Source organism: Triticum urartu, chromosome 7A (assembly GCF_056163025.1).
Source record: "Triticum urartu cultivar PI428250 chromosome 7A, HENAU_Tu73, whole genome shotgun sequence".
NCBI lineage: Eukaryota > Viridiplantae > Streptophyta > Magnoliopsida > Poales > Poaceae > Triticum > Triticum urartu.
This window is the reverse complement of record NC_141879.1, coordinates 500265144-500289793: the sequence shown is the minus strand read 5'-3', so window position 1 is coordinate 500289793 and position 24650 is coordinate 500265144. Positions and strand designations below refer to the sequence as shown.

The 24650-nt window shown below is 46.1% G+C and overlaps 1 protein-coding gene and 1 pseudogene across 1 annotated transcript; both read left to right on the top strand.

Moving 5' to 3' along the window:
- Window positions 1–254: 254 nt before the first annotated feature.
- LOC125524180 (brassinosteroid LRR receptor kinase BRL3-like) lies at window positions 255–2560 on the top strand. The gene has a single exon (XM_048689253.2). The coding sequence runs from the start codon at window positions 743–745 to the stop codon at window positions 2009–2011; it is 1269 nt and encodes a 422-aa protein (XP_048545210.1). The 5' UTR covers window positions 255–742; the 3' UTR covers window positions 2012–2560.
- Window positions 2561–10471: 7911 nt separating this feature from the next.
- LOC147960140 (uncharacterized) lies at window positions 10472–24152 on the top strand (annotated as a pseudogene).
- The last annotated feature ends 498 nt before the right edge of the window (window positions 24153–24650 follow it).

The window sequence follows — 24650 nt, the reverse complement described above, 5'->3', positions numbered from 1 at the left end:
GGAACAGGTAAAATCCCGTAGAAATCAAGTTAGCTCCGCTCAACGTTGCATGCATGCATATGTATGCTTCATTTTCAATTTTGTGTACCCGAGTCCTCGAACGTGGCTATGAATGCAGGCACTGTGGAAGCACGACGCAAATCTGCATCGCACACCCGACCAGCGCGCCTGCCCAGCCACGCTAAATAATTGATTACTGTTCCACAGTGCGCACAGCAGGAGCGGAATACTTAGCAAATACGCAAAACCGGCATACGAGCGAGGCATAATTGCTCCGACCCATGATGACCAGACCCAGAGGTGGTGGTTGTACAACATCCAAAGACATACTCATACCCGCGCCGTACGGCGGTGCGGGTGACCGGACCGGGCGGTACGCCCCGCCCCCGTCTCCGTCTCCGACACCGGTCACAGCTCACAGGCTCAGCAGCAGGCCTTTATCCCACCCTGACCGTCGACGTACACCCACCGACCGCGGGGTAAAGAAAGTGGCAGGCTAATCCGCTGTTCATTCTTAAACCCAACCCAGCCCCAGATCCTGATCCCACTCGCCCGCTGCCGTGTCCTTCGCTCGTGCTCTCCTCCTCTCCCCCACCCCACCACCACACAGTCCTCTTGCTCGCTTCGCCAGTTCGCTCGAGCTTCGCTTCACTCCACTCCACTCCCCAGTGGACTCCATTTCCCAACACCCCGTCCGCCTCAGAGCTCGCTTGTCCGCTTCGCAGCGGCCGAGGCGGCGCACATGGCGCTGCGCCCTCCGCTCCTCCTGCTCCTCCTCCTCCTTCTCCAGCTGCTCGGCGCGCGCGCGGCGCTGCACGAGCGGGACGCGGCGGCGCTGCGGGACGTGCGGGCCGGCCTGCGGGACCTGCCGGGGTCGCGCTTCTTCGAGTCCTGGGACGACGGCGCGTCCACCCCGTGCGCCTACGCCGGCGTCGTCTGCGCGCCCGACGAGGACGACCCGTCCGGCGCGCTCCTGCGCGTGTCCGTGCTCACGCTCGGCACCGGCCTCTCCGACTCCCCCGGCCTGGCCGGCAGCGTCCCGGCCTCGCTCGCCAGCCTCACCGCGCTCACCGACCTCGTCCTCTACCCGGGCCGCGTCGGCGGCTCCATCCCGGAGGACATCGGGTCGGGCCTCCGGCGCCTCAGGCTCCTCTCGCTGTCCGGGAACCAGCTCACCGGGCCCGTGCCCGAGTCCCTGGCGGGGCTGCCGGAACTGCACACGCTCGACCTCGGCAACAACCGCCTCGAGGGCGCCATTCCCTCCGGGCTGCTGCTGCCGACTTCGCCGAGCCTCAAGGTGCTCATCCTGGCCAACAATGTCGGCCTCTCCGGCCAGATTCCCGACCAGTTCCCCAGCTCGCAGCTGTTCCACGTCGACCTCAGCCGGAACGCGATAACCGGCGCGCTCCCGCCGCTGCCGCCGACGCTCCGCTACTTCTCCGTGGCCGGGAACTCGATGGAGGGGAGCCTCGACGGAACCTTCGCCGGCAACGGCCAGGGTCCGGCCGACCTGGCATTCCTCGACCTGTCGATGAACGACTTCTCGGGCTCGATCCCGCCGGAGGTGTTCGCGCTCCCGAGCGCGTCGTCGCTGCTCCTGTCCCGCAACAACTTCACGGGGCCGCTGGCCGTGCCGGCGGCGCCCGCGTCGGCGACGCCGCCGTGGTCGGTGGTGGACGTGAGCCACAACGGCCTCACGGGCGAGGTCCCGGAGGCGCTGGCGGCGGCGGGGAGCCTGTACGTGAACAACAACAAGATCTCCGGCGAGGTGCCCGAGGCGGTGGCCCGCAGCGTGTTCGACGGGCGCATGACGACCTTCTACGCGCAGCACAACTTCCTGACGGGGTTCCCGGTGCCGCCGACGCCGCTGCCGGACTCCGCGGCGCTGTGCCTGTCCTACAACTGCATGGACCTTCCCTCCGCCTCCGCGGCCGACGGGTGCCCCACGATCGGCGGGCCCCTGGAGTCCAGGCCAGCGGACCAGTGCCGGAGCAGCGGAGGCGACGGCTGAGCCTTCGCCGCGCGCCGACGCGCCGTGGACTGACAGGCGGGGCTCGGTCGTCCCGTCTCCGGCTCCCGCGAGGCACGGGCGGGTCACTCACTCACTCACCCACCGGGTTCACGCATTTTGGTTTGTCCGGTTGTTGGTTCGGGCCGTGGTTTTTCATGTGATTTTGGTTTGAATTTACTCGTCGTCGGTCGCGCAACGGTCACGCGGCGGGCGACGAGGTTGGGTTGGTGTTGGTGCGTGCGTGTGTGCTGTTACTCACTCGCCGGTTTGGGAGTGTACGTTGCGTCCAAAAGGAATCCGTGGCGGCCTCGGCAGGGCAGTAATGCCAATTTAAGCATTTCGGCCCATGCCCTGCCTACCGCAAGAGGACAACCTAGTGTTGTGTTGGCGTTGCTACTATGTATAGATAGCTGGCTGCCTTGCTGATTGCACTGGTCTTTGTTTTTTTGAGTACCTGATTGCAGCTACGACTCCATCTGAGACGTCGAGTCGAAATGTTGTATTTTCAATAGGTTCGGTGTCATACAATCGTACTCCTATTTATTTGTTTTTTTGCGAATAATCGTGCTGCTGATTTTTAAAGTGCAACTGTCTATGGACGCCGATAAGTGTCACACGTGTGGGTATTAGAGTATCTGCCCACACATTTTGTGTGGTGTATAAAAGGAACAATCCACACACCTACGTGTGGACAAAACAAGTAATGTTCACACATCTTTTTTTTCCTTCCGATCCCTCTCACACATATGCGTATGGGCGAAATAGATAACGCCCACAGGCCCTGTACGTCAGGTCTCGTACCTCATGGTCCCCATACCCAGCGTGATAGTCACCGCGCGTCTCACAGTTGCCATGGTCCAGACCCTCGTCCATGTTCGTTTAACTGCAGTTGCCATGTCGGACAACTTCAGTTGCCATGGTTGCTCAACTGTAGTTGTCATGTATGGTCTGGTCTACTGCAGTTGTCATGATTTCAAAGGTTTAGAAGTTGCCACCTACTAACACTAGGCAGTTGCCATGTAGCACTACAAAAAGGCATGGTAAAAAAAACATATTCGGGTAAAAGAGAGAGTTGCCATGTGCTCACAAGCACGCTAGGGCAGTTGCCATATAAAGAGAAAGAGTTGCCATCTGCTTACGTGCACGCTAGGGCAGTTGCCATGTACCATGCAAAAACACCTGGCAATTCGGGTAAAAAAGAGTTGTCATCTGCTTACAAGCAAAGCTAAGACAATTGTCATGTACCCTGCAAAAACACATGGCAATTGCCAGCTTTGGGTGTGGGCGAGAAAATGGGCGTGTGGGCGAAGTGATAAACACCCACACACTATCCCCCTCTGCGTGCGTGAAAACTGATGTGTGGACGAATTGCTAAACGCCCACACACCAGCCCCCGTGTGATGAAAAAGGACGTGTGGACGATCGGATGAATGCCCACACACCAGCTTAGTCCTACGTGGCATATAAAAACTGCATATAAAAACTGCTAGAACATGCTAAGATTCGTGTAGAATTGGTTGGACGAGAATCTATACGTGTGGACGAGTTATTAAACACCCACACGTATGGGCGTTAGGGTTTTCGTTGTCTATTGCTTTTTTTTGCTGGACAAATCGTCGTACTATTATTTGTTTATATGCAGAGGCTACAGAGAAAGAACGTGGTAATCATTGCTCAAAATGACCCCTTTTGCATAAACGACCCTTCAAGATGACTGTGGTGCCTTCAAGCACTATGTTTAGGTCAGGGGCCACAGGAGATCTTTTACCGCCTGGCGTATTTAATTTTACAGGGACATGTAATAGAAACTGTTTGGTTGCACTATAGAAAAATGCAAAAGAAACCCTATAAGATTAGGTGTATAATATGTCACAGAAAGAAAAAGAAAAAACAATGGATTGGACTCAAGGTTTCTTCTTCTGCTGGGACTGCATACAAGGTCATACAGAAACTCATATCTCTACTCTTATAAAAGATTGAGTTGATGGTGATGGTGTGCCTGTCATCTATAGTATAGTCCGTCTGATCTATATCTGACGGATAGAAAGTAAACTATGATAATTTTGCAAAAGGATACCCGCACTTCTCCTTACACTTGCAAATAAGGACTTCCCTTATTCGTCATTTTCTCTCACAAGATAAACTACTCATACAAATGCATCTTGATGTTTCTGCAACGCATGAACATCTTGCTAGTAAGTTATAAAACCAGAAACCAAACATGATTTATAGGAAAAATGCTAAGGAATAAATTCTTCAAATCCCTATGAAATTCCTTTCAATGGAAGTTGCCCTTACATTCTGAACTTAGAAAACAAACCATATGAATCGATGAATTTAATCATCTTGCTGATCCTTGGCATCGGATTTTATAAAACAAGCCATATGAATTGGTGGATTATTATAATCTTACTGGACCCCTTATAATCTAGCCGCCGCCGCGGCGAACTCCCTCCTCCTCTTCCTCTATCGTCGCCGGGCTAAGCCCGGGGGCCGACGGTGGTGGCGGGGGATCTCCTCTCTCACGCGCCTTCAGGTTGGGGCAGGACCCCTAGGCATGTGGCGGCGCAGCCGATCTGGTTCTGCGGGGCGGCGGATGGCAGCGGCAGGTGGCGGGTAGCCGGCCCGTCCTCGGACGGCAACGGTTAGGCACGACGGGCGGCCCAACCACGGACGACGGCATGGGCTGCGGGCGCAGCGGCCGGCCTTTCGGGCGGCAGCAGTGTCGGCCAGCTAGGCTGCGGTGTCATGCATACCGCCTTCAGATCGGCGACGGCGGCGTGGAGGGCCTGGTTGTCTCGTCGGCGGCACCTCCGGTCAGATCTGTTCTGACCGATGCGGCCGGCGGTGGTGGTCATCTCTTCCGTCAGAGGTGGTCGGCCTGAGGCTGTGTGTTCGGATCTCCGAGTCCATGATCCAGTACTGGCTGCGAGTCGGGGAGACATAATTGTCGGTGAAGACAGAGCCAACGGTGGGCGATTGTGGCGTTCTACGCGTTACCTTGATGAAGGCATCATTTTGTAACTTATGTCGACCCACTCGTACTGCTCTGGGGGAAACCCTAGGATCTGGTCTTTCAGATCGGACGATAGCGGCACTATGGTGGTTTTTCTCTCTTGGGAGCATCATTTGTGGAGCAGTGCTGGTGGTCAGAGGCAGGAGGTGGAGCAGTTTTGTCTTGCACGGAGCTTCGGTGGAGATGTCAAGTCATACCTGGCCAACAGGTGTTAAGCTTTGTCATGCCTGGTCGGCAGGTGTTACGCACGACAGATCTTCCAGAGACTTCAAGCTGTGCCGGCTGGTGGTACTTGGCGGCATGGTGTTGAGGTGTACCGGCGACGACTGCAACATGCTCAACAGTTCGCGCGTAGGGTGGTGGGGCCATTGGGTGCCGTGGTGGCGTTGACAACAGTTAGATCGGGCAAGGATGATGCGTTAGTACAACTCTGAAGATGGAGTAGTGGCAGTTGGCGGCGGCGGCCTCTGAAAATGCGTCGGACCGGTGTGTGCCCGTGCCCCATACCTAGCATGTGGCTTGGTTGGGGCCTCTGGTCTTAGATGTTAGGTTTGGCTGCAAGATCTGTGGTATTAGACCCTGACTATCAGCATCCCTTCATCAACTGAATAAGAGTAGCGAGAGTTGTCGTCTAGACGGTGGCTTCAGACTTACTGTTGTATTTCTTTGTAAGGTCTTTTGTGAATAATTAATAAAATGACTGCATGCATCGTCTAGATGCAGAGGTCGTGGTGACCCTCCTTCTCTAAAAAAACTAGACCCCTTAAAGTGAGATTTTAGAAAACAAACCATATGAATTGGTGGATTATTATCATCCTGAGCCACTTAGCGTCAGATTTTAGAAAAGAAATCATATGGATCGGTCAATTTTTACCATCTTATTTATTGTGAAAACTCTACATGCATTATTTTAGAAAACAAATCACATTGATTGGTTAATTTTTATCATCTTATTTATTGTGGAAACTCCACATACATTATTTAGTAACAAAATTGTTACAATCATTCGTTATAACAGCCACCACGCAGGTCAGAGCACTATTCACAAGTAAACCATCATAACAATTAAAAATAATAATTTAGTTGTTTGTAAATGGTCTTGAAATTTTATTTTGAGTTAGTTTATTTTGCGTGTCGTTGATTTTGCTTTGTGATTCGTGTTGTTTTCGTTCTCTGGTTTGTTCTCTCAGGTGTTCGGTCTATGTTAAATTGACTGACCGCATATTTTCATCGGTTAATTCCTTAACGGGCCGAAGCCTACTATGAGGTTCGACCTAGCCTTCCCCTTTCTCTCTTTGTTTTTTTCTTCTGCTTTTCTCTTTTGATTTGTTTGTACTTCTTTTTTTACTTTTATGTATTACTTCATTTTATTTTTTATTTTTGTGTGTGGGTATTTTTGCGATGTTGGATGAGTGTAAATACATTCACACAAATACTATACAATATGTGCCAAAATTACACTATTTTATGATTAATCTTTGCATATTTAAAAAGTACAATTTCAGTACAAAATTGTGTGCAGTTTTATTAAGGAAATCATTTTATTTCTTCTTAAAAGGTAATACCAATTCTACTAATTCAATCTTTCTCATAAAAAATATTATATAATTTTGTTTTATTTTATTTTATTTTCATATCTTCTTTAAGGGTAATACCAATACTGCCAATTCATTCTTCGTAGAAACTTATTTTTTGCAAAAGTTCAACTATCATATGTTTACTCTTGCATATTTTTTAGAAGCGCAACTTTTGTGTATATTGTGTGCAAATTTGGTCATTGTTTTTTTGTAATACCAATGCCACTAATTCATTATTTCTTAAAAAACTTCATTGTTTTGATTTTGTAAATTGTGTGCAAACTTTTTGTTACTTGTTTTTTATTTTTCTATTTTACTGAAGAGTAATACCAATGCTAGTAATTTTTGCTTTCACAGAAAACATCATTTTTTTTGTTTTATTTTCTTTCTTCTTTAAGGGTAATACCAATGCTACTAATTCATTCTTCTAGGAAACTTATTTTTTCTGAAATTCCACAACTATATGTTTATTCTCATATATTATAAAAAAGCGCAATTTTTCTGTCTAAACTGTGTGAAATTTTTGACATTTGTTTTTCCATGTTCTTTTTTCTTAAAGGGTAATACCAATGCCTCTAATTCAATCTTAGTTAGAAAACTTAATTATTATTATCTGTTTTTTTTTTCTTTCTTCTTTAAGTGCAATACCAATGCCACTAATTCACCCCTTATCGGAAACTTATTTTTTTGAAACTCAACAATATTCTTATTCTTGCATATTATAAAAAAGCAAGTTGTGTGTAAATTGTGTGCAAATTTTGTATTTTTTATCTTTTTCTTCTTAAAGGGTAATACCAAAGCTACTAATTCATTCTTAGTTAGTCATTGTTTTGTTTGTGTTTTTGTTTGTTCTTTCTTCTTTAAGTATAATACCAATGTCACAAATTCGTTCCTTCTCGGGAAACTCAATTTTTATGAAACTCCAATATTATATTTTTATTCTTGCATATTATAAGAAAACACAATTTCTGTGTAAATTATGTGCAGATTTTGTCATTATTTATTTATTTATTATTTTCTTAATGGGTGATACCAATGTCACTAATTCTTTCTTCTTTATGAAACTTCATTATTCTGATTTTTAGAAGTGGAGACGTCGTGGATCAAATACCAATGCCACTAATTCAATCTTTCTGTAGAATACTTAGATTTTGCAAAAAAAAAAAGAAAACACACACACACACTCTTATAAGTTTATTCTTGCATATTTTAAAAAATTGCAGCAGTTTCCATGTAGATTGTGTGAATTTTTTATTATTTGTTTTATTTTTATTTAAGGGTAATATGTATGCCACCAATCCATTCCTTCTTAGAAAACTTCTTTTTGGAAAATTTTCACTATGGTATGTTTATTCTTGTATATTATATGTTCTACTAATCATAACTCTGAACTCTTGAGTGAACCTGAAGATTTTCTGTATTACTCTTGATTCCTAAAGGAATAGTCTATGCAAATTTACTACTTATATTGATCGGTCCAAGCTATTAGTATGTACATAAGCTAGCTGAATGTCTCTACATGAGGTTCTATGTTTACATGAGGTTGGGCTTCTGTCTTCAGAATAAAAATTCACAGTGAAATCTGAAATGTTTATAGCTACCGTGGTCAGGATACATGCTAACTACGCGTTGATGGGAATTTGTATTGTGCTTAGCACTAGGCAAAACAGCTAAACTGAAGATGAATATGTCCGCGTGTGGAACTGCTAATCCTGGGATTATAGTAGGAGACGTTGCCGAAGGATGCGGTGCGGAGCAACGGCCGGCTTGGACTCCACACACAAAATTGTGACTGACCCAATATAATTCTGAGTCAACTGACATCTAGCTTTTTTTTTGGCGGGTAAAATCTTTGCATTACTCAAATCTCAATGTCCTTCTAGCTGATTCCTCAAAAAATGAAATCTCGCAATCTCAAGCACCACCTTGTTGGCTTAGCGTCTAGCGTCTAATCTTATGAACCTGAAGCTTTGGAAGAGCTTAGTGACCCCAATGCCTCTTTCTTTAGATTAATGAAGATGGACATGCCGAGACTTTCACCGGCACTAATGCGGGGTGGATGGGCTCTAGGTCCGGCGTGACGACGAGCCTCGTGGGCTTGGGCGGATCCATTGATATGGGGCCGGATGACGAAACATGTGGGGGTGGCAGTATTAGAGGTGGAGAGGCCGCGGTCTGGTTGGGAAGGAGTAGTTCGGATTATGAAAATGTGTAGGCGCCATTTTGATTTTGGGTGGGTTTGGGGTGCCGGAAGACGACGTTGCGGTCATCCCGGACTTCCTTAGAGCCCCCCCCCCCCCCCCCCCCCCGACTTGGGTCCGACCTGGAGGATTTCGGACGTCCGAACCAGTCTGATCCAAAATGAGGGTCTGCGCTGGAGGCCTAAAAGTGTTCGGACCATCCAGTCTGAATATTCAGACATATATGGTAGATTTGGTGAGTCGTGTTGGAGATGCCCTAAGCTCCCTGCTATGATCTATACGAATGGGGAATCAATCTCTATGAATTGTTCAGTATATGTCATTAATTTGGCCAAATCACGGGTCGAATTCATATATCACAGTAAATGTATCACAGAGTATGAGCCATTTCGACAAAATTGGGGATGAAGGCATAAACCTAAGCCACAACCCGACGTTGGCATACGCCAACCATTTTCACCCTAGTCACTAAGCGGTAAGAAGGCAACGGAGACGGAGACGACGCTTTCAGGGGTGCGGCATCCCACTTCTTCCTGGACTCTCTCAAGCCGGAGACTGCCCAGCTTCTTGCTTGTAAAAAAGCGATGCAGTTGGCAATCCAAAGGAATATACAGAAGCTGCAGTTGGAAACGGACTCTCAGGTGGTCGCCGGGATGCTAGTTGAGAAGGAACGGAACTTATCGCCCGTGGGACAAGTAGTCGAGGAGGTGAAAGCTATGATCAAAACTAGAGATGAGTTCAAGCTAACCTGGGTCCGGAGGTCTGCTAATGGGGCTGCCCATTTGCTGGCGAAGTTAGGAGTTAGCACTAGAGCTTCGGCTATTTGGGACACAGTTCCCCCCATTGCATTCTCAGTACTATTTTAGATGAGATCCCTAGTGTAGTTTAATAAAGTGGGGTTGTGACTTAAAAAAGGCAATGGTAGAATTAACAACAATTTTTTTAAAGAGAGAATTAACAACAATTTATTTAACTAGGGTGAAACGATCTCGTTCGTCGAGTGACCGAACCTGGACCGAACGATTAAACTGAAGCGTTTTCCTTAAGATGCTACAGAACATCTTCAGTTCACTCACTGTTCCCTTTCAGAACAGGGGACTGACCTTGTCAAAAAATAAATAAAGAACAGGGGACTGACCTTGTCAAAAAATAAATAAAGAACAGGGGACTGACAGCAGTGCGTGAACCTTTACCAGGCCACTGCTTCTCTACTCAAACATGTCACCTCCTCGACTACTTGTCCCACGCGCCCTCAATGCCGGCAGCGACGACGGGCGCGGGGCGCGAGGATGAGGTGACCGACGGCTGGCAGCTGGTCACCTCGCGTAATGTTCCGCGCCGCCCGGCTTTGGCCGCCTCGACATTCAAGCCGCCGCCCATCCCACGCTGGCTCTTCGGTCGATGCTGCCGGTGCCTCGTCCTGGGGCACAGAGCCTCGATCTGCCGCGAACCCATCCGCTGCTCCCGTTGCCTTCAAAACGGGCACAAGTCAAGGGGCTGCTGCAAACAGTGGAAGCCGCTCCGCTTGCTGGACTCCCCTGCTGTGCCACCACCTCCACTGCCTCGCCTTGTTGCTGCTTCGGTTCAGGCATCGCCTTGCCCTGGTCGTGGTTGGGAAGATCCGTCGCTGCGCCCGCTGCTGCAGATCGCGGCTGTGCCGGCTAGGATGCCATGCCTTGGCGATGCTTCCCTTCGGCCGGAGGAGGACTTTGTCATCGTGCCGGCTACACCAGAGATGCAAGCCGAGTCTGCCATCCTCTCCTCCAACGCTGTTGTGGCATGGCTGGAGGGCGCACGGCAGGACATTTCCTACTGGCAGGTCGCCACGGAGCTCGTCGCGGCTCTGGGCGCTCGCCCGGCTGATGTTGAGGTGGTGAAGCACTATCCAGAGCAGTTCTTTGTCAGGTTGTGTATCAGCATCACTGTGCATAGGCTGTGTCTCGCGGCAGCCTCCCTGGAGCTGGCTACAACATCTTCGTGCGCGAATGGCGGCTGGAGTCGCATGCCGATAATGAGGATATGCTGCTCCACGTCCGCCTGTGCATGGAAGGCGTCCCACTGCACGGGTGGAACGAGTACATCGCCACCTTCCTCATCGGCCGCGGCTGCTCGCTGACTACATCGAGCCGTGCTCCCGACGCAAGGAGGACACGAGGGACTTGGCGCTCTAGGCATGGAGGGCCAACCCCAATGCCATCCCGAAAGTGCAGTGGCTCACGCTCCCTGCTCGTGGCCACCGTCGCCGTGGGCGGCGCGGCCTCCATCACCGCGTCATCATCCACCTCGACCTCCTTGAGGACCACTCCAAGGCCGCCGCCGCCGACGACAACCCGCCGCCACCAAAAGTCCACAAGTTCACCTGGTTCCGTCGCACCGTCGACGTCACGGTCGTCCCCAGGGACCGGCTTGTGCCACAAGGGCGTGAGGTGCGGCGCCAGGACAGACGGGATGACGATGAGGGCGACCACAATGGCCGACGCGGTCGCGGCAACCATGTTCGCGAGGGTTGGGGCGCCAGGGTGCGGCGCTCACTCTCCCGCAACCCTCGTGAGCGCCAGCGGGAGGTGGGTCAGGGCCGCACCAGGGAGCGCTCTGGCGGCCGCAGACATGCCACCAACTCCAGCGCCCCTATGCCGGTAGCCCTCAACGACGTGCCTGCACCGCTACGCGGCTCGGGCTCTGATACGTCTCCAACGTATCTATAATTTTTGATTGCTCCATGCTATATTAGCTACTGTTTTGGACTATATTGGGCTTTATTTTCCACTTTTATATTATTTTTGGGACTAACCTATTAACCGGAGGCCCAACCCAGAATTGCTGTTTTTGCCTATTTCAGTGTTTCGAAGAAACGGAATATCAAACGGAGTCCAAACGGAATAAAACCTTTGGGAACGTGATTTTCTCACCGAACGTGATCCAGGAGACTTGGACCCTACTCCAAGGAGTCAAATAGGCGGTCACGAGGGTGGGGGGCGCCCCCCTAGGGCGCGCCCCCTGCCTCGTGGGCCCCTCGATGCTCCACCGACGTACTCCTTCCTCCTATATATACCTACGTACCCACAAACGATCAGAACAGGAGCCAAAAACCTAATTCCACCGCCGCAACTTTCTGTATCCACGAGATCCCATCTTGGGCCTGTTCCGGAGCTCCACCGGAAGAGGGTCGTCATCACGGAGGGCTTCTACATCATCATAGCCTCTCCGATGAAATGTGAGTAGTTTACCTCAGACCTTCGGGTCCATATTTAGTAGCTAGATGGCTTCTTCTCTCTTTTTGGATCTCAATACAAAGTTCTCCCCCTCTCTTGTGGAGATCTATTCGATGTAATCTTCTTTTTGTGGTGTGTTTGTTGAGACCGATGAATTATGGGTTTATGATCAAGTCTATCTATGAATAATATTTGAATCTTCTCTGAATTCTTTTATGTATGATTGGTTATCATTGCAAGTCTCTTCGAATTATCCGTTTGGTTTGGCCAACTAGATTGGTAGTTCCTGCCATGGGAGAAGTGCTTAGCTTTGGGTTCGATCTTGCGGTGTCCTTTCCCAGTGACAGAAGGGGCAGCAAGGCACGTATTGTATCGTTGCCATTAAGGATAACAAGATGGGGTCTATTTCATATTGCATGAATTTATCTCTCTACATCATGTCATCTTGCTTAAGGCGTTACTCTGTTTTTAACTTAATACTCTAGATGCATGCTGGATAGCGGTCGATGAGTGGAGTAATAGTAGTAGATGCAGAATCGTTTCGGTCTACTTGTCACGGACGTGATGCCTATATACATGATCATGCCTAGATATTCTCATAACTATGCTCAATTTTGTCAATTGCTCAACAATAATTTGTTCACCCACCGTAGAATACTTATGCTCTTGAGAGAAGCCACTAGTGAAACCTATGGCCCCGGGTTTATTCTCATCATATCAATCTCCATCACTTTAATCTTGTTTTGCTTTTTTACTTTGCCTTTACTTTTTACCTTGCATTTTATACCAAAAATATTATATCTATCAGATCTCACTCTCGTAAGTGACCGTGAAGGGATTGACAACCCCTAATCGCGTTGGTTGCGAGTAGCTATCGTTTTGTGCATGTACGAGGGACTTGAGCATGGCCTCCTACTGGATTGATACCTTGGTTCTCAAAAAAATTGAGGGAAATACTTAGGCTACTCTGCTGCATCATCCCTTCCTCTTCGGGGAAAACCAACGCAAGCTCAAGACGTAGCAAGAAGGATTTCCGGCGCCGTTGCCAGGGAGTCTACGCAAAAAGTCAACATACCAAGTACACATCACAATCCCTATCTCTCGCATTACATTATTTGCCATTTGCCTCTCGTTTTCCTCTCCCCTACTTCACCCTTGCCATTTTATTTGCCCTCTCTTTATCTCTCTATCCTCCCTCTCTATTTGCCTCTTTTGCCCGCTTGCCTTTTTGTTTGCTCGTGTGTTAGATTGCTTGTTTGTCGCGATGGCTCAACCAATATTCGGTGATCTTCACCTTAAAAGGTTAGAGGAGATCAAAAAAACGTTAGGAAATTTATGGTTTTGCAATTTGAGCATAATAATTTCTTTAGAAACGAGCTTAAGGAACAAAAAAGTTTTATGAGTTATATGAATAAAGAGCTTGATGATATGTCTAAAGAATTTGATGGTATAAGATCCCAAATTGCTCGTCTAGAAAAGATGACTGCTGAAATTTCGGATATGCAAGCCACCTTAGTTAATAAGATGGCTGCTAAACCGGATTCCTATGAAAATCAAGATGAAGATCTAAAAGTCATTGATGTGTCACCTATTAAATCTTTGTTTTGCAATATGAATCTTGATGAAACTGAATATGATCTTCCTTTACTTAGAAGGCGTTCTAAAAATTCAGAGTATTTAGATCTTTATGATGAAATTGATGAAAGTGGGATTGAAAGAAATAAAAATATAGATGTTGCTAAACCCACTATATTGGATTTCAAGGAATTTAATTATGAAAGTTGCTCTTTAATTGATTGTATTTCCTTGTTGCAATCCGTGCTAAATTCTCCACATGCTTATAGTCAAAATAAAGCCTTCACCGAACATATTGTTGATGCCTTGATGCAATCTTATGAAGAAAAACTTGAGTTGAAAGTTTCTATACCTAGAAAACTCTATGATGAGTGGGAACCAACTATTAAAATTAAAATTAAAGATCATGAGTTTTATGCTTTGTGTGATTTGGGTGCTAGTGTCTCTACTATTCCCAAGACTTTGTGTGATTTGCTAGATTTCCGTAATTTTGATGATTGCTCTCTAAACTTGCATCTTGCGGATTCCACTATTAAGAAACCTATGGGAAGAATTAATGATATTATTATTGTTGCAAATAGGAATTATGTGCCCGTAGATTTCATTGTTCTTGATATAGATTGCAATCCTTCTTGCCCTATTATTCTTGGTAGACCTTTCCTTAGAACGGTTGGTGCGATTATTGATATGAAGGAAGGGAATATTAGATTTCAATTTCCATTAAAAAAGGGCATGGAACACTTTACAAGAAATAAAATAAAATTACCATATGAAACTATCATGAGAGCCACTTATGGATTGCCTACCAAAGATGGCAATACCTAGATCTATCCTCGCTTTTATGCCTAGCTAGGGGCGTTAAACGATAGCGCTTGTTGGGAGGCAACCCAATTTTATTTTTATTCCTTGCTTTTTGCTCCTGCTTAGTAATAAATAAATTATCTAGCCTTTGTTTTGGTTGTGTTTTTTGTGTTTAATTAGTGTTTGTGCCAAGTAGAACCGTTGGGAAGACTTGGGGAAAGTCTTGTTGAACTTGCTGTAAAAAACAGAAACTTTAGCGCTCACGAGAACTGCTGTCATTATTATTTGAAGAGTGATATTTAGTTAATTCTTTTTGAATATGATTAATAGATAAATTCCTCACGTCTAGAAATTTATTTTAGAATTTTTGGGGTTCCATATCTTGCGCTAGATACAGATTACTACAGACTGTTCTGTTTTTGACAGATTCTGTTTTTCGTGTGTTGTTTGCTTATTTTGATGAATCTATGGGTAGTAAAATAGTTTATAATCCATAGAGAAGTTGGAATACAGTAGGTTTAACACCAATATAAATAAAGAATGAGTTCATTACAGTACCTTGAAGTGGTCTTTTGTTTTCTTTCGCTAACGGAGCTCACAAGTTTTCTACTTTAAGTTTTGTGTTGTGAAGTTTTCAAGTTTTGAGTGAATTCTTTTGATGGATTATGGAAAAAGGAGTGGCAAGAGCCTAAGCTTGGGGATGCCCATGGCACCCCCAAGATAATCCAAGGACACCAAGAATCCAAAGCTTGGGGATGCCCCGGAAGGCATCCCCTCTTTCGTCCACTTCCATCGGTAATTTACTTGGAGCTATATTTTTATTCACCAACATGATATGTGTTTTGCTTGGAGCGTCTTGTATTATTTGTGTCTTTGTGTCTTAGTATGCCACAATCATCCTTGCTGTACACACCTTTTGAGAGAACCATACATGAATTGAAATTTTATAGAATACTCTATATGCTTCACTTATATCTTTTGAGCGTAGTAGTTTTGCTCTATGTGCTTCACTTATATCTTTTGAGCTAAGTAGTTTTGCTCTATGTGCTTCACTTATATCTTTTGAGCGTTATAATTTTGCTCCATGTGCTTCACTTAGATCTTTTAGAGCACGGTGGTGGATTTGTTTTAAAGAAACTATTGATCTCTCATGCTTCACTTAAATTATTTTGAGAGTCTCTTAATAGCATGGTAATTTGCTTAATAATAATATGCTTGGCATTCAAGATTTGTGAAACTTTCTTTTGAGTGTGTTGAATACTAAGAAAAGATTGAAGCATGATAATTGTTTTGAGATATGGAGGTGATAATATTAAAGTCATGCTAGTTGAGTAGTTGTGAATTTAAAGAATACTTGTGTTAAAGTTTGTGATTCCCGTAGCATGCACGTATGGTGAACCGTTATGTGATGAAGTCGGAGCATGATTTATTTATTGATTGTCTTCCTTATGAGTGGCGGTCGGGGACGAGCGATGGTCTTTTCCTACCAATCTATCCCCCTAGGAGCATGCGCGTAATACTTTGCTTTGATAACTTCTAGATTTTTGCAATAACTATATGATCTTTATGACTAATCTTGAGTCCATGGATTATACGCACTCTCACCCTTCCACCTTTGCTAGCCTCTCTAATACCACACACTTTTCGCCGGTATCATACACCTACCATATACCTTCCTCAAAACAGCCACCATACCTACCCATCATGGCATTTCCATAGCCATTCCGAGATATATTGCCATGCAACTTTCCACCGTTCCGTTCATGACACATTCATCATTTTCATATTGCATATCCCGGTACACCGCCGGATGCATCTATATAGAGTCATATTTTGTTCTAAGTATCGAGTTGTAATTGTTGAGTTGTAAGAAAAATAAAAGTGTGATGATCATCATTATTAGAGCATTGTCCCAGTGAGGAAAGGATGATGGAGACTATGATTCCCTCATAAGTAGGGATGAGACTCCGGACGAAAAATAAATAAAAAAGAGGCCAAAGAAGCCCATATAAAAAAGGCCCAAATAAAAAAAATGAGAGAAAAAGAGAGAAGGGACAATGTTACTATCTTTTTTACCACACTTGTGCTTCAAAGTAGCACCATGATCTTCATAGTAGAGAGTCTCTCATGTTATCACTTTCATATACTAGTGGGAATCTTTCATTATAGAACTTGGCTTGTGTATTCCAATGATGGGCTTCCTCAAATTGCCCTAGGTCTTCATGAGCAAGCAAGTTGGATGCACACCCACTTAGTTTATTTTTGAGCTTTCATATACTTATAGCTCTAGTGCATCCGTTGCATGGCAATCCCTACTCACTCACATTGATATCTATTGATGGGCATCTCCATAGCCCGTTGATACGCCTAGTTGATGTGAGACTATCTTCTCATTTTTGTCTTCTCCACAACCACCATTCTATTCCACCTATAGTGCTATATCCATGGCTCACGCTCATGTATTGCGTGAAGATTGAAAAAGTTTTGAAAAAGGTAGAGTATGAAACAATTGCTTGGCTTGTCATCGGGGTTGTGCATGATTTAAATACTTTGTGCGGTGAAGATAGAGTATAGCCAGACTGTATGATTTTGTAGGGATAACTTTCTTTGGCCATGTTATTTTGAGAAGACATAATTGCTTTGTTAGTATGCTTGAAGTATTATTATTTCTATGTCAATATAAAATTTTGTCTTGAATCTTTCGAATCTGAATATTCATATCACAATTAAGAAGATTTGCATTGAAATTATGCCAAGTAGCACTCCACATCAAAAATTCTCTTTTTATCATTTACCTACTCGAGGACGAGCAGGAATTAAGCTTGGGGATGCCTGATACGTCTCCAACGTATCTATAATTTTTGATTGCTCCATGCTATATTATCTACTATTTTGGACTATATTGGGCTTTATTTTCCACTTTTATATTATTTTTGGGACTAACCTATTAACCGGAGGCCCAGCCCAGAATTGTTGTTTTTTGCCTATTTCAGTGTTTCGAAGAAATGAAATATCAAACGGAGTCCAAACGGAATAAAACCTTCGGGAACGTGATTTTCTCACCGAACGTGATCCAGGAGACTTGGACCCTACTCCAAGGAGTCAAAGAGGCGGTCACGAGGGTGGGGGGCGCCCCCCCTAGGGCGCCCCCCTTCCTCGTGGGCCCCTCGATGCTCCATCGACGTACTCCTTCGTCCTATATATACCTACGTACCCCCAAACGATCAGAACAGGAGCCAAAAACCTAATTCCATCGTCGCAACTTTCTGTATCCACGAGATCCCATCTTGGGGCTTGTTCCGGAGCTCCGCCGGAAGAGGGCCATCATCACGGAGGGCTTCCACATCATCATAGCCTCTCCGATGAAGTGTGAGTAGTTTACCTCAGACCTTCGGGTCCATAGTTAGTAGCTAGATGGCTTCTTCTCTCTTTTTGGATCTCAATACAAAGTTCTCCCCCTCTCTTGTGGAGATCTATTCGATGTAATCTTCTTTTTGCGGTGTGTTTGTTGAGACCGATGAATTATGGGTTTATGATCAAGTCTATCTATGAATAATATTTGAATCTTCTCTGAATTCTTTTATGTATGATTGGTTATCTTTGCAAGTCTCTTCGAATTATCCGTTTGGTTTGGCCAACTAGATTGGTAGTTCTTGCCATGGGAGAAGTGCTTAGCTTTGGGTTCGATCTTGCGGTGTCCTTTCCTAGTGACAGAAGGGGCAGCAAGGCACGTATTGTATCGTTGCCATCGAGGATAACAAGATGGGGTTTATTTCATATTGCATGAATTTATCTCTCTACATCATGTCATCTTGCTTAAGGCGTTACTCTGTTTTTAACTTAATACTCTAGATGCATGCTGGATAGCGGTCGATGAGTGGAGTAATAGTAGTAGATGCAGAATCGTTTCGGTCTACTTGTCATGGATGTGATGCCTATATACATGATCATGCCTAGATATTCTCATAATTATGCTCAATTCTGTCAATTGCTCAACAGTAATTTGTTCACCCACCGTAGAATACTTATGCTCTTGAGAGAAGCCACTAGTGAAACCTATGGCCCCCGGGTCTATTCTCATCATATCAATCTCCATCACTTTAATCTTGTTTTGCTTTTTACTTTGCCTTTACTTTTTACCTTGCATCTTTATACCAAAAATACCAAAAATATTATATCTATTAGATCTCACTCTCGTAAGTGACCGTGAAGGGATTGACAACCCCTAATCGCGCTGGTTGCGAGTAGCTATCGTTTTGTGCAGGTACGAGGGACTTGAGCGTGGCCTCCTACTGGATTGATACCTTGGTTCTCAAAAAAACTGAGGGAAATACTTAGGCTACTCTGCTGCATCATCCCTTCCTCTTCGGGGAAAACCAACGCAAGCTCCAGACGTAGCAGGCTCGGTCAGCGGTGAGCATGTGCGTGCTCTCGAGCTGCTGCCCACGCAGGTGCAGGGCGCTGCCGCGGTTCGGGGGCACAGCCCCACTCGCCAGGCCTCTCCGCGCTCTGCCAGACGCCGCTCCCAGGCGAGCCTCACTCCCCAGGCATCTCCACCGCTATCTCCAACTACGGTGCTGCCGGCAAGCCTACGGTCCAAGCGCTCTGAAGATAGGAGTTCTCCCATGCGTCTCGCTGGGCCCAGCTCGTCACTGCTCGAGCTCTGCTCGCCTGTGACCCTGCTGCGCCCCCTGGCGTCCCCTTCCAGGCCACCGGGGTTTGAAGTGTTGGAAATATGCCCTAGAGGCAATAATAAAATGGTTATTATTGTATTTCCTTATTCATGATAATTGTCTATTGTTCATGCTATAATTGTATTATCCGGAAACCGTAATACATGTGTGAATACATAGATCACAACATGTCCCTAGTAAGCCTCTAGTTGACTAGCTCGTTGATCAATAGATGGTCATGGTTTCTTGACCATGGACATTGGATGTCATTGATAACGGGATCACATCATTCGGAGAATGATGTGATGGACAAGACCCAATCCTAAGCATAGCACAAGATCGTGTAGTTCGTTTGCTAGAGCTTTTCTAATGTCAAGTATCATTTCCTCAGACCATGAGATTGTGCAACTCCCGGATACTGTAGGAATGCTTTGGGTGTACCAAACGCCACAACGTAACTGGGTGGATATAAAGGTGCACTACAGGTATCTCCGAAAGTGTCTGTTGGGTTGGCACGAATCGAGACTGGGATTTGTCACTCCGTATGACAGAGAGGTATCTCTGGGCCCACTCGGTAATGCATCATCATAATGAGCTCAATGTGACTAAGGAGATAGTCATGCGTTATAGAACGAGTAAAGTGACTTGCCGGTAACGAGATTGAATGAGGTATTGGGATACCGACAATCAAATCTCGGGCAAGTAACATACCGATTGATAAAGGGAATTGAATACGGGATTGATCGAATCCCCGACATTGTGGTTCATCCGATGAGATCATCGTGGAACATGTGGGAGCCAATATGGTTATCCAGATCCCGCTATTGGTTATTGGCCGGAGAGGTGTCTCGGTCATGTCTGCATGGTCCCCGAACCCGTAGGGTCTACACACTTAAGGTTCGGTGACGCTAGAGTTGTTATGGGAAATAGTATGTGGTTACCGAAGGTAGTTCGGAGTCCCGGATGAGATTCCGGACATCACGAGGAGTTCCGGAATGGTTCGGCAGTGAAGATCGATATATTGGACGAAGGGTATTGGAGTCTGGAAGTGTTCCGGGGGTACCAGGCTATGGCCAGCATGACCGAAAGGTGTTTCGGGAGCCCCGGCAAGTGTTGGAGGGCCTCATGGGCCAAAGGGGAAGGGGCAAACCAACCCACTAAGGGGTGGTGCGCCCCCCACACCCTTTCCCACGTTACATGGGGAGGTGGGGCGCCTCCACCTAGCTTGGGAGGCAAGCCTCCACCTGCTTGGCTTGGGGGGCAAGTCTCCCTAGGATTTTCCCTAGGGAGATCCAATCTTCCTGGCCGCCGCCCCTAGGGGAAACCCTAGGGCGCCTCCCCCTCTCCCCTTGCCCCTATATATAGTGGAGGGGTGGGAGGGCAGCCGCAACCTCTTCCCTAGCGCAGCCCTCCCTCCTCCTACACCTCCTCCTCCTCCATAGTGCTTGGCGAAACCCTGCTGGAGAACCACGAGCTCCATTGCCACCATGCCGTCGTGCTGCTGGAGTTCTCCCTCAACTTCTCCTCTCCCCTTGCTGGATCAAGAAGGAGGAGACGTCCCCGGGCTGAACGTGTGTTGAACGCGGAGGCGCCGTCCGTTTGGCGCTAGATCGGATCTTCCCCGATTTGAATCGCCACGAGTACGACTCCATCAACCGCGTTCTTGTAACACTTCCGTTTAGCGATCTTCAAGGGTATGAAGATGCACTCCCTCTCTCTCGTTGCTAGCATCTCCTAGATTGATCTTGTTGACATGTAGGAAAATTTTGAATTATTGCTACGTTTCCCAACATGAAGTGTAGCGACCCGACCCGAATGGATCAAGTCTCTGTGCTTAAGTGTCATCCCTGGATCGGTATGCTGACACACACAGTACTCGAGGATTTATAACAGAGGTAAATCACATGTATAAGTAACGTAAATACTATTACCTCAATCCAAATAGCGGAAGTAACAAGGTTGTGGATTCCCATCAACACCAACGGCAAAGTTGAGTGTAGAAATCGTAACCCTAACGTATCACTTACTCGTCGTAAGAAAATCCTACAACATGAGACGTTGCAGCCACAAAGGGTCAGTACATTGAATGTACTGGCAAATTCACACCATAGAGGATGATGAATAAAGGCTATCACTACATGCATATTTGGCTGGTGGAAAAGCTCTATGGTTATAAGGTTTTTGCGAAAAGCCAATTTTTCCCTACTGCAAAGGAATAAATTTATTTAACTATCATGGTGGTTGTTAAACATTGAGAATGGTTGACAGCATTCTCAATCCCAATTAAGTAACATCATTAAACCCAACAAAATTAATTTAAGTAACATGATGAGATTCACATGATAATCCAGGTACTAGATACTCAAGATGTCCATAACCGGGGACACGGCTAATCATGATTAGTTTATATACTCTGCAGAGGTTTGCGCACTTTTCCCCACAAGACTCGATCTCCTCCGTTGGATATCTCGCACTGCATGGTGTTTGAGAAACGGATGACCGAGACATAGTCTTTCAGAAGTGCTAGCACCTTACGATCGGGTAGACCGTACCACCTACATCCCCTACATCTGCTAGTAGTTCGCACGACTTAGTCAACTATGCTAGAGCCCATAATAGCTTGTGGCTGCACACAGAAGTTTCTAGTATGAATAATCTTATGATCCCTTTGAGCCTGGGTGGCGGTCCAAAAAAACAGGCAATCCTGGTCTACCCAGGTGCCTAGACAGGCAATCCTGGAATAACCCGGTGCCTCAATCCACCCAGATGTGTGTTTAAGTTGCCACCTTAAGTAAACCATTAAGTAACAATCTCACATCTGTCATGAATACTCTCAAAACCCAATCCACGTCTACGAGCATAGCATGGCGAAGTAAGCATAACGTAATAGTAACTCCCAAGGGTTTGAATGCAGGGCAATAGGTTCCTACCTCATCAACTACTTCCCAATACCCACATGTTATCAATCCTACTCATGCAATGTTTGAGGGTGAAACTAATGCATAAAAACTGGGTATGAAAGGGGATATGATCAAAGTGTTAACTTGCCTGCAATGCTGATGAAGATGATTCTCACTCAAAACTCTTGATAGATCTACTCGTCTCACTCCGGTCAATCTAACGTAAGCAAGCAATAGTAACCACACATAAGCAATCACTCACAGATCAGAAAGATCGAAGAAGACAATTCAGAAAACGTCAAAACCAAGCAAATAACTCTTGCAACATCAAACAATTTCTAACAGTACCAAAATTATATGAATTTGGCCTTATCAGAAAGTTTAGGTCAAGAGCTTCGATTTGCAAAAAGAATCAACTCAAACGGAGCTACGAAACTCAAGTAATGATCAAATGAAGTTTGAATTCAAATATGATCTAATTCAAATTTTAAACTTTTCAAAAACATGTTTGAGTTGGATTACTGGATAGAGGGGATCATAACGAAGACGTGAGCGTTGGTTTCATTGGATTTGGACTAACGAGTAAAAAGTTATAGTCGTTTGAAGTACAGGGACTAATCTGTGAAGAAATTTATCACGAATAGGTCCCTGGCCGAAATTATTAGAAAAAGAAAAGTCTAAATAACGAACGTTCGCTAACTAGTTCTAAACAGAGAACGTTCTCTAAATAGATCTAATAAACTAAACCGGTTTTTTGAGCGAAAACCGAAGTAAACCTAAAGGGAAAAAAATTAAACCGGACCAGGACGGTTTTTATACCGGTTTGGCCGGTTCGGGCGGATTGGCCGGCGGGTCATCGGCGGCGGCGGTTACGGCGGCGTAGGCGAGCTCCGGCGACTACAGCGACGGCGGCGTCGGGCGACGACGGCGGCAGCAGCTAGCGACGCAGGCGGTGGCTACGCAGGGCGGAGGAGGCAGCGGCGAGGCGCGGCAAGGCGGCGCGGCTTCGTAGCGGCGGCGGCGGAATCTACGGTGGCGGCGGCGCGAGATGCGAGGGCGGCGGCGGCTCAAGGCGTCGCGGGGCTCGAGGGACCAGCTATTTATGGAGGAGGACGGCACGAAGGCGTGCGGGAGGGGGTAAAGGAGGCCGGGGCGGGCACGGGGAGCAAGGCGGCGCGGCGGCGGACTCGGGAGGCGTGCAGGCGGCGAACTCCTCCCGGAGTCGGAGGCGGCGGCGTGCGCGTGGGCCGGCTGGCCTGGCGCGGGGAGAGAGAGAGCAGTGCTGGGCTTCGGCCTGGCACTGTTTGAAGAGTTTTTTTCTAAATATTTTTCAGAAAAATAAATTAATAAAAGCAAAATAAATAAAATATTTTATAGGCATATAATATATCAAAATTTTCAGAAAAAGATTCTCTACGACATGAACATTTTTATAACTTCAAATAAAATCCACACAAATTCAGATAAATCAAGGAGTGCTAGTGGTCTATTAAAATCCAACAAAAATCATTTTTAAAATACCAAAATGATTTCAAATTAATTTTTCTCCAATTTTCTATTGTAGGGAATCATGTTACCCTAATTTCCATATATTTTATTTTTGGAGAAAAATAATTTGAATAAAACTCAAATATCTCCAAATTGAAAATAAATTCAAAAGAACTTTGAATTTAATTCTTCGAAACTCCCAACTCATATTTCATATAATTTGAAGAAGTCATTTTATCTTCTCTCATGAAAATCATTGAGCTGCATGAAGTTTATGAATTGAAATATTCTCGAATGAAATTCAAATATTTTCAACACCCCTTGTCATTTAAATAAATGGAAGAAGTCATGTCATCTTCTCTCCAGGGATTTGTGTTTGAAAAGAATTTGAATTCATGGAGATCAGAAAGCAAATATTAAAGTTTGGGAAAGTCCTTTTATTCCCTCTCATTTAACTTTCAAAAAGTTTCGAATTTCACTCAATTTCACACAATCAATCAAACAATCAATCAAATCTATCTATTTGTTTATAACATTCCAAAATTTAGAATTTTGGGATGTTACATGAAGCCTCTCCCACGTCGCCGCTCATCTCTGCTGGCCCCATGCAGCGCACACCGTCGCCGGTCCGCTGCCCGGTCATGCAGGACCAGAGCACTGCTGTGGCGCCCCTGTTTGCGCAGCGGCAGCATGGCTGATACATCTCCGTTGTATCTACTTTTCCAAACACTTTTGCCCTTATTTTGGACTCTAACTTGCATGATTTGAATGGAACTAACCCGGACTCACGCTGTTTTCAGCCGAATTGCCATGGTGTTATTTATGTGCAGAAACAAAAGTTCTCGGAATGACCTGAAACTTCACGGAATGTCTTTTTCGAAATAATAAAAAATCCTTGCAAAAGATGAAGACCATGGGGCTCACATCCTAGCCACGAGGGTGGGGGGCGCGCCCCCTACCTCGTGGGCCCCCTGGAGCTCCTCCGACCTCAACTCCAACTCTATATATTTGCTTTCGGGGAGAAAAAAATAGAGGAGAAGGATTCATCACGTTTTACGATACGGAGCCGCCGCCAAGCCCTAAAACCTCTCGGGAGGGCTGATCTGGAGTGCGTTCGGGGCTCCGGGGAGGGGAATCCGTCGCCATCGTCATCATCAACCTTCCTCCATCACCAATTTCATGATGCTCACCGCCGT